General features: G+C 55.0%; 2 protein-coding genes across 2 annotated transcripts in view; one reads left to right on the plus strand and one right to left on the minus strand.

The window, feature by feature from the left end:
* Positions 1–10,273, minus strand: part of Dgkq (diacylglycerol kinase, theta 110kDa) — a 22,693-nt gene extending 12,420 nt beyond the window's left edge. Inside the window, exons 1-3 of the mRNA XM_005408848.2 lie at positions 10,039–10,273; positions 224–446; positions 46–157 (exon numbers count right to left, since the gene is read on the minus strand). Coding sequence (XP_005408905.1) covers positions 46–157; positions 224–446; positions 10,039–10,273 — 570 coding nt within the window. The remainder of the gene's footprint in view (positions 1–45; positions 158–223; positions 447–10,038) is intronic.
* The window catches only part of Idua (iduronidase, alpha-L-), a gene marked incomplete in the record, with an annotated part of 13,178 nt that continues 12,763 nt past the window's right edge, over positions 9,863–10,277 (plus strand). The window contains 1 exon segment of the mRNA XM_005408686.2: positions 9,863–10,277.

The following is a 10,277-nucleotide window of genomic DNA, read 5'->3' on the forward strand; positions in this document are numbered from 1 at the left end:
GCTGCCGCCATCCCCGGCCCAGAGGCCCGAGCCCCGGCGGCGAACAGGAGGCCGGGTCCGCGCTGAGGACAGCGCCGCGGCTCCGCCGGCGCCCGGCTTCCGACTGCGCACCTCAGTACGCACGCGTGGGGGGCGGGCCCGAGCTGCGGGGCGGGGCCTGAGGATGGGCGGGGCCTTCTAAGGGTGGAGACTGCCGGGCGACGGGGCGGGGCCTCGCGAAGACCGTGCCTGCGGGGGCGGGGCCTCCTGTGGGGGGAGCCGCGCGGGGGAGAGGGCGGGGTCAAAGCCTCCTGGGGCCGACTGCGGGGAGACTCGGGGTCTGTAGGAGGGGCGGGGCCTGAAGGGCGGAGAGTTGAGGGAGATCGGGCGGGCTCCTGCGAAGGCGGGGCCTGCAGAGTTCGGTCCGATACCCCGGCGAGGAGGGGGCTGGCCGGCGTTGCCACTCCCTGCGGGCCCAACTGGGACTAGATTTTCCCGTGCGCACTGGAGATACCGGGCGCGGGACCTTCGCGTCTGCTGTGCCAGGCCCGCGGCTCCACCGACCCACGCTTCCCACGCGGGACGAGATTTGTGCGAGAAGCAGCACTGTCCCGGAGCCCCAAGGCAGATGGGATCCAGGGCAGGACAGCAGTGACCACTGCCTTACTGTCCACCCCACGGGCTGGTGCCCGTGGAACTGCGCTGTCCCCACACGGGAACACTGTAGCTGGTGGGAAGGGCCCGACCCCACCACAGCCCCAGCTAGTCTGGGGCTCAGCGGAGGGGCAGCCCCAATACACACACCTTTGCCTTGTCTGGGGATCATGTCCGCCCAGCCACCCTGTCTCTGTTGCCAGCGCCACTCTGAGCTCCCTGCTTCTGTGGGCCTGGCCAGGGATCAGAGTTGGGGAGGTGTGGTGGGGACCCACACTCAGGGCAGCACAGCACGGTGAGAGGCCCTAAGGGACCAGAAAGACCGAGAAGGGCACAGCCAAGGGGGAGTGATGTCCCTGTATGAGGGCTGCTACAGTTGGAACCCCAGAGGAGACAGGCCATCTGCCCTTGGGGGGCTCTGCTCAGAAGTCAGGCTGCTGGCCTTGTGCAGGAGAAGCTGGGAGGGGACCTTGGGTCCTCTCTGCACTGGCCCTGCAGTGTGTCCTAGGGCTGCATCTGGACAGGCTGACTTCAAACTGCTGGATAAATGAGCCCAGAAATGCCCCTGGCTGTGGGCATGGAGCCAGGATCATGTGGCCGGGAAGCTGAGGGCAGAGCATCCCAGCAGGTGGAGCCAGCAGTGCAGAGCCCTGGCAGGGCTTCGAGGAAAAGTCAGGCACCCGCTCCAAGCTGTCCCTCGGCCCAGTGCCCAGAGGCAGCCAGCAGGGTGCTCGCCCTCCCCTCGCTCTGCCTCTGGCTGGGGGGCCTCTCTGTCCTTGTCTCCTCAGCACCCCTCTACCTTCACCCTCTGAATGCCAGGCTCCACCTGGAAGGGCTGTGACCTGGCCATGGTGCCCACAGCCACGCTGCACTCACTTCAAGGAAGAGCAGGACAGAAGCCAGCAGAGTACACAGGAGACATCACAGAAAGGAAAGCCCACAGCCAGAACTTTCCATTTCCTGATGCAGCACATTAATTAAAGTGGCCTACAAATAAAGGATCCTTCATCAAGCTCTCCCCAAACTCCCTAGAATGTCTTTCAGAGCAGTCAGAAGCTCAGTAGACACCTGCCCAACACAACTTCCACAAGTGGGGACTATCTCCTCTCCTGGGGCTCTTGGAGGCTGGTGACCAGGGGCACTCTGAACCATTCCTTCCCTGGGTCCCTTCCAGAACAGGGGACCCAGTGTGGGCAGTCTACACAGCAGGCTTCATTTCTGACAGTGCCAGGGGTGGAGTTGGGTTCTCATGAGGGGCCACTTCTCTTGCTGCTCTTTGAGGGAACATCGTGTCCCCCAAGTTCATACAGAGTCCCACCACCGCACCTCAAAATGGGATTTTAGTTGGAGACTAGGGCTTACAGAGATAATGTAAAACGAGGTCCTGCCAGTCATGGAGGCACACACTTGTAATCCCAGCACACAGGAGGCTGGGGGAAAGGGATTATCATGAGTTCAAGGCCAGCTGGGGCTACATAGTAAGACCCTGTCTCAAAAGAACAAAAATAAATAAATGAGCAAAAAATAAAACGAAGTTCTTATGGTGCCTCTCGTCTGATAGGACCGCTGTCTTCATAAAAGGGGAAACGGACACGGGACTCCAACACATGTACAGGGACAGCACTGTGTGAAGGTGGAGGTTGGGTGAAGCTTGCCAGGCTGGCACCAAGGATGCCCAGCACCACCAGGAGCTAGAGCAAGGCCCAGGACAGAGCCTCCCTCTCAGTCCAGGAGGGACCAGCCCTGCAACACCTTGATCTATGCTTCCAGCCTCCAGGACGGAGAGCATGTGTCTCCATGGTTTAAGGCACCCAATCTGCCCAGCACAGGAGTGGAGCCCAGCCAGTGGGACTGGCTTCTCCCAGCATTTCATTTGAGCTCTCCAGTGCCACTGCAAGTTAAACTGCACACAATGACAGCTGTGTGTGGACACCGTGCTTCGCTGACTTAGAGATGTCGTCAGCCTCAGCAGTTACAATCAATGCTGAGCTGTTACACACCTTGACTGTTTATCTAATTTCTGGTTCTTACTGGTTGGTAGGTGTTCTTTAGCTATCCTGGAGGTGGCTTTCTAGGCAGTCACATCGATGCTCAACACTTGATACTGTAGCCGCTCTGGCCTGCAGAGAACTCAGACTGCTGACTGCAGACTCTGAACTCTGGGACTGGGAGCGGCTGCTGGAGGTTGCAGCTGTATCCCACTAGCCTGGTCAGTTTTGACCTATGATTGACCTTAAAACATACCTCCTGTTTCTGTGGAAGGACGCCTCGGTGGAGGTACATGCACTGTGGATTTGTTCCTTCTGCTCAGGCTGGGAGGACACATCTCAGGCACTTGTCTCTTTTCCATAAGATACACCACAGCTGCCCGGTGGGAGGGACATGATGAGACAGCACCTGCATCACTTCTGTCACCAACAGAAGCTCAAAAGGCAGACCTTGCAGCCCTGAAGAGACCTGGAGCCAGGCGTGGAGGCATATCCCAGCACTCCAGGAGGCTGAGGGAGGAGGATCATAAATTAGAGCCCAGCCTGGGCAATCTAAAGATTTAGTGAGCCGGGCGTGGTGGCACATGCCTGTAATCCCAGCACTCAGGAGGCTGAAGCAGGAGGATTGTTGTGAGTTCAAGGCCAGTCTGAATCGCATAGTGAGACCCTGTCTCAAAAAGACAAAATAATAATAATAATAATGATAATAATAATAAAGACTTAGTGAAACCCTGCCTCAAAAAATAAATGATAGGGATATCACCCAGTTAAAGGCTGTGGATTCAATCCTCTGTACCAAAAATATAAATACAAAAGAAAGAAAGAAAGAAAGAAAGAAAGAAAGAAAGAAAGAAAGAAAAAGAAAGAAAGAAACAGGGCAAGCTCAACAAGGACATCGGTTCGCAGCATGAGCAGAAACAATAAGCTACCCGTGGCTTTGTTCCACCCCCCAGGAACCTGCATGCCAGCGGCTCCTGCCTCCTCTGCTCTGAGCACATCCTGAGCGCCTGTGGAAACACCGTTCACATCCACTGTGGGCCACAAAGAGGTGTGGCACAGGAGTGAGGACAGGGTCAGGTCTGTTACAAGGAGGCCCAGGCTGCCCGCAGCCGGGCCGTCCATCCATCCAGCAGGGCTCTCCTCCTTGGCCTCTGCACTGCAGAAGTGGCAGTGGCGAGGACACCTTTCCCTCAGGCGGAAGGTGGCCGTGCCTGAGTCCAAGGCCTGCGTGGCTCCTCTCAGTCCTGAGCTGGATCATGGTGTGAGCGGGTTTGGTCCCCACTTCCACCAACATCAGGGACTGAGGCAGGCGATCAGGTTGGCACATATGGAGTCTACCCCAGCTGGGAGGGGTCCCCTTCAAGGAAAAAGGCAATTATGATACTTAGATAATTAGGACATATTTATTCAGGATAAGAGAAAAAAAATCATAGCAAATTACACATTTTTAAAAATACTAACAAGCATCAAGCAGAAATTATTATGGCTTTTATTCATGACTGTGTGCTACACCATGACAGTTTTTTATCTGTATTTTTGGTCCCACAGCAATGCTGAAATAACATTTTCTAAAAGAGAGGAAGATCATTTATCTTCTCTTCCCCAGCCTATTTAAGAAGGTGCAGCCTCCTGTAACTGCTGCACCTGCCGACTCCCTGATAGCAGGGCGATTCTGGGCACCTGAGCCTCCTGGTCCCTCTTCCATGCACCTCAGTGCACCGCCCAGGCCTGGCTGCTCGGCAAGATCCCAGTCCTGTTCCAGCAGTTGCTGTGCTTTGCCTCTTCTCATTCCTGGAAGCTGTTTTCTACTCCAGGATATCTGGCTTTTGCCCGACTGGAACAGGAAGTGGCCAGGAGGGACCTGCATAGACTACACCAGGCCCCAGAGGACACAGCCAGCCTCTGCCATCACTTCCTCAGCACCAGTGCAGCAGAGAGGAAGCTGCAGCCTGGGCTGGTGTGGTCACCACCCACTCTCCACTATGGTCATGATGTCCTGGCAAGGGTTTGTGGAGCCATGTGGCTAAGTGGCCAAAGTCTCCCTGCTGTGTCCCCATCCCTTGTCCCTCTGTCTTCACCTTTGAAGGTTTCATTGAGGAAGTGTTCAAAGTTCCCTGGGATCTTCTCCCTTGGTCCATGCCCTGTCCCTTGCCTCCTCTGTCCCTGTCCATCGTGACATGTGTCCCAGGGGGTTGTAGCCAGGTGTGGTCAGATGCAGAGTGCTGCCCCAGGGAGATGTGCGCTTTGGTGTCCCAAGTGGGGGTGCCCAGCAGAGGTGGGAGTAGGGCAGGCCAGGCACCTGCTGGGATGTCTGGGTTGATGGCAGGGGCACAGGCTGGAGGGCAGACTCCTCTGCCACATGGTCTGGGATTTAGGGCCAAGGACAGAGACTGGAGTTAGGTAAAGGAGACATCTGGGGTTCCCTTTGGTTGAATTGCAATCTGAACAGGATAAGGCTCCAAAGGCCAGAACATCAAGAAGCAGAAAGTAACAACACAGTGAATAAAATCAGAGCAGGGTGGGGATTGTTTGCCTACCTAGAGATATAAGCTAAGTTTTATTTAAGAAGAAAACAGGACTTTATGGGGTTGGGGGGCGGTACAAAATAGGGCCACCTGGAGGCAGCAGGCAGGCTCAGCCCTCCCCTTTCCTTTCATAGCCAAAGCCCCATTTGGCCAGGCATAGTGGTGTACAACTCTAATCCCAGCTACTCGGGAGACTGAGGCAGGAGGGTCATGAGTTTGAGGCCAGACTGGGGAACTCAGCAAGACTGTCTCAAAGACAGAGAGGCTGGGCTGTTGCTCAGTGGCAGAGCACTTATTTACCTTGCCTGTGTGGGCTGTGGGTTAAATACCCAAAATGGGGGACTCAGTTCTGCCTGTTCTTTTACCTGGAAAATGAAAGGGCACCTCACAGTCTCATGGTGGATGATGAAGCTGGATGCTGGTCCAATCTCACAGGTCCAAAGCCCAGCCCACCATGTCCACAGTGACAACAGGAAGTGGACACCAGCACACCCTGCCACAGCCAGCAGGGCAGAGGTGACACACCTCTGGGGGTTGCCCAGGGACCCTATAGTCTGTCACACTAGGTCTGTGCAGGCAGAGCCCCACCCAGGAGAGGCTGCGACTTTACATCCAAAACCTGCCCCTCCACATATCCGTTTGCCACACTCACTCTAGATCCCCGTGTTTGACACTTTTGGGTCCTGGTGGCAGCATCGTCCTCATTTACCAAATCTACTCCCAAATCCAAGTTAACAGGTATCCTCCTCAGTGTCCCAGGCTCCCCTCTGTGGTGGCTTCAGCAGCCCTCTCCCGCTACCTGAGCCCTGGGTGGGCACCAGACGCAGGAAACTGCCCCATGACCTCATCATGGGCCTTCAGCAGGGCCCATATCTGACACCTGAGTCTGACTGGAGATAGAGACCCTCACTGACCCTGGCCTGACCGCCACCCCCAGCCTTCCTGCAACAGGGGAAGCCAAGGCCCAGTCTCTGGATGTCCCACCTGCCCCATCCCCGATCAGAGGCCTGGATGCCAGAGGAGTTGGCCCCGCCTCAGATGCTGGGGACCCTCGTAGCCCCTTGAGGCCTGTGGGGTGAAGAGCAATGGGGCTTCCTGGCTACAGGAGGGCTCTGCCCTCCACCCCTAGTCAGCCCATCTCATACAGGACTCAGCCCAACTCCAGGCAGTTGTCCAGCAGAGGGCACAGCAGACCCTGTCCCCACAGAGTGCAGACTTCAAATACAAACCAAAGCCCTCATTCCCTGCATCTCATGGGGCGATAATGCAGGCCCTTGCTTGGACACACCACCTTCCCACCCTTCAGGACAGTCACAGTCCTGGGCCCAGGTGTGGCTCGAGAGCAGATCCCTGTTACCTCAGCCTCCTTGCTGGGGCACACTGCTTACCGTCTCCCTCTCAGGAGCACATGGTGGTGACATTTCTGCCGGTGGATAATCCAGGATGATCTCATCTCAAATCCTTAATGTCATTATGCCTGCAGAGTCTGTGTGCCCGGGAGGGCAGCGGGTGTCATTTTTGTGGCTGGGGTCTCAGGACACAGGACCTCACCACTCATGACAGCCATCTGGTGCTGTCACGGTCTTGTCCCCGCACCATGGTCTAAGCTCTGTGAGACACTGCCATGCTCGCAGTTGTTCAGCCAGCTGAAGGAGGCCACCCAGTGTGCACTGTCTGCACCTCTGAGCTCCTCTCCAAGGATTCCCTCCTGCTCCAGCATTTCCCTCCTGCTCCAAGGACACTTGGATTGTTTTTTCTTTTGTGGGAATTGAACTTGGGACCTTGTTCTTGCCAGGTAGGCACTTGTGCTGCTGAGCTATATCTCTGGCCGTCAGATTTCCTTAATGGGAACTTGATGGGGACAAACGTCCTGAGTTTGTTTCTCTACAATGTCTCTATTTAATCTTAATTTTTTTTGAAATGCACATATAATACACTTTTATTTTTGTTTTTTAATTTTTTTTGGTGGTACTGGGAATCGAACTCATGACCTCATGCTTATAAGGCAAGTGCTGTGCCACTGAGCTATATCCCCAGCCCCACTTTTATTTTTGAAATGGGCTCCTGCCTCATTGCCCCTGCTGGCCTGGAGCTCCTGGGCTCAAGGGATCCTCTGGCCTCACCCTCCTGAGTAGCTGGGACAGGCACGTGGCACTGTAGGCAGGCTGAAATATATCTTTTGCTGAAGCTAGAATTTTAGGTTTCCAGCCAGGTGTAGTGGCACACACTTTGACAGGCAGGAGCAGGAAGATTGCAAATTCAACCCCACCTGGGAAAGTTAGTGAGACCCTGTCTCAAAATAAAAAATAAAAGGGGCTAGGAATGAAGCTCAGTGGCAGAGGGCCCCTGGGGTTGATCCCCAGTATGACAATAAATACTTACATACATAAGAATTTTAGGTTACCAGTGACTTAGTTTGGAGGTCATAAGCCTTCTTTCCCTGTCCTCTGTCGGAGATCAGCTTTCATCTTACCATGCACACAGGAGACGAGACGGGTCTCTCCCTCTGGCTGCATCTAGCATCTCCCCTTTGTCTCTGGCCTTGGCTGTTGTACTGTTATGTTTTCACTTCTGTGGGTTTTCTCTCTCAGGCCTCACAGCACTCTTGGACCCATGGCTTTCACCACTTTTAGAAAGTTATCTCTATGACCCCTCCCTTTATTCCAGGAGGGTTACTGCCGCCATGATACCCTATTCACGGTCTGTTCTGCAGTTTCCGCTGTTTCTCTCTCTGTTTCAGAATGAATTTCCCCCATTCTGTCTTCCAGTTGTTCAATTCTTCCTCTAGTTAGGTCTAATCTGTAGTTCACCAAGCCCTTCAGTTTTTGTCAGCTTTACTGAGATAGGATTTATATACAATAAAACAAACCTATTTTAAATGTATAACAATACATTTTAGCTAGGTTTTCTTGAAGTTAGGATTTTTTTCCAGCATTTTGATTTCAAAGTTTTTAAATGCTCAGGTTGTTATGATAATAACATACACTTTTCGCCAAGGCCCATCAGCTGCTAACATTTTGTTATATTTGCACATAACCCTCTGACTGTTTTTTGCTCTGGTTTTCAGAGCTATTTGGGTGCAGGCAGAATGAGCCGGCACTCTGTACTTCAGCACTGAACTCCAGAACGTCTCCACTCACACGTGTGTGCAGCCATTAAGTCATTCACAGGGTGCCGGTGGAAACTCACTGAGCCGCGCACAGAGCATGTACCGTGTGGACGTGTGGTCACCCCCATGTGGTCATCCCTCCCAGTCTTCCCACAGGACTGCACATCTTCTCTGGCAGGGACTGGGATCAGGGATTAGTGGGTTCAGGCTGGACCTTAGTCCCTGGGGGGATAGTTCTGCTTCTAGGGCACCTTTGCTTCTCAGATGTGGCCCTCTGGGGCCCCTAAAGGCCAGCTTTTGTCTCTGGGCCCCAGGTGAAGCACTGCTCTCATGACTGGAAATTCCCCCAAGGCTGGAGCCCACTGCACACCTTCTCACAGGGCCCTGCACACCCATAGGGCCCTCACACAGTTCCCTAGCTGTGCACTGCAGCCCCTTCCTGGTGCCAAACTCCCTCTTTTCAGTTTTAACCTGGATTCCTTAGTGTTTTCAGTTCTTCTGATCTTTTAAGAACTGTTAGCTGGGCATGATGATGCATGTCTGTAATCCCAGCACAAAGGAGGCTGAGGCAGGAGAATTGTTGTGAGTTAGAGGCCAGCCTGGGCTCCATAGTGCATTCAAGACCAATCTGAACTTCACAGTGAGACCCTGTCTCAAAACAAAAAAATTGTTTATCCAGCTCCCTAAGAGGCTGAGGCAGGAGGACCTCAAGTTTAAGCCCAGCCCAAGCAATTTATTGAGACCTGTCTCAAAAAATAAAAAAGGGGGGGGGGCTGGGGATTTAGCTCAGTGGCACAGTGCCTGCCTGGCAAGTGCAAGGTCATAAGTTTGATTCCCAGTACCGGAAAAAAATAAATAAATAAATAAAAATAAAATAAAAAAGGGCTGAGGATGTATCTTAGCACAAAGACCCTGGGTTCAATTCTCACTACCTCCTGGAAAAAAAAACAAAACAAAACAAAAAAAACAGTGTTTCAAACATTTCCCATGCTGTTTGTGACCGCTTGCTTGTAAGACCTGAAGCCAGAGAGAGACCAGGGTCCCCCAGGCCCTTCCCAAGGCAGTGCCCAGTGATCCCCCCAGGATGCACCTCTCAAGGTCCGAGGCAGGCACTTTTGCTTGGCATGTGTGCCTCCTGTGCCACGGCTCGGGACCCGGGAGCTGCCTGGCCCCTGCCTCCTGAACTGGAACTCAGCCAGACATGCATTTTGTCTCCAGGCCTCTGGACAGGTCTGTCTCCTTCCTCTGGGGCTGTGCTGCTTCTGTGTGACCTTCAGACCTGCCTTGTTCCGTACTAGACCTGTCCCCAGCCCGTGTCTACTCTGACCACACCTAGCACTTCCCTGAGCAATGCCCAGGCTCCCTGCTGACGCCTGCAGGGGTATGGTGGAGGCCCCTCTCGATTCCATCTGTAAACCTGCCCTCTCACCAGTTCCAGCCTCGTGACCCAGGCTTAAGTCCAGCACCGGAGGACCTGGTCAGGGTTCTGCTCCAGGAAGGGGCGGGGAGGCGGGCAGGCAAGGCCCCCACCCTCCTGTGGAAACTGAAGGCTGAGCACAGGATTTTACCTCTGACCCCACCTCCCGGGAAGCCAGGCCCGCCCGCAGCTGCCCATGCCCAGTGGCCACTGGACTCCTTGTCCCTGCACCTTGACAACAGCCCACGCAGGAAGCAACTCCGACGCGGACTGAGTCTCCCCACACCCAGCCCATCCAGCCTGCCAAGCCCAGCGCAAGTGCAGGCCCCGCTTGGTCAGCTCTCCCCACTCCCACGTGCCCCAAACCGGCCTCTGGGTCCAGCAGGGCCGAGGCCACCACCGGCCTGCGGATCGGCCTCTTGGCGCACGGCCAAGCAGGGATCCCCGCAGGCCCGAGGTCCCAGTTTGCTCCCAGTGGACGCGGGCAGCCGAGGTCAGGGCGGGGCGCGGGAGCCCAGGCCTCACCCCGCCTGGCATCACGTGGGCGCCACCGGAGGCGGAACTGGGCTGCGGCCGAGACCCGCGGCACGCGCCGGGCCATCCGA

The sequence above is a fragment of the Chinchilla lanigera genome, unplaced genomic scaffold (genome assembly GCF_000276665.1).
Source record: "Chinchilla lanigera isolate Chin_1 unplaced genomic scaffold, ChiLan1.0 scaffold00113, whole genome shotgun sequence".
Lineage (NCBI taxonomy): Eukaryota > Metazoa > Chordata > Mammalia > Rodentia > Chinchillidae > Chinchilla > Chinchilla lanigera.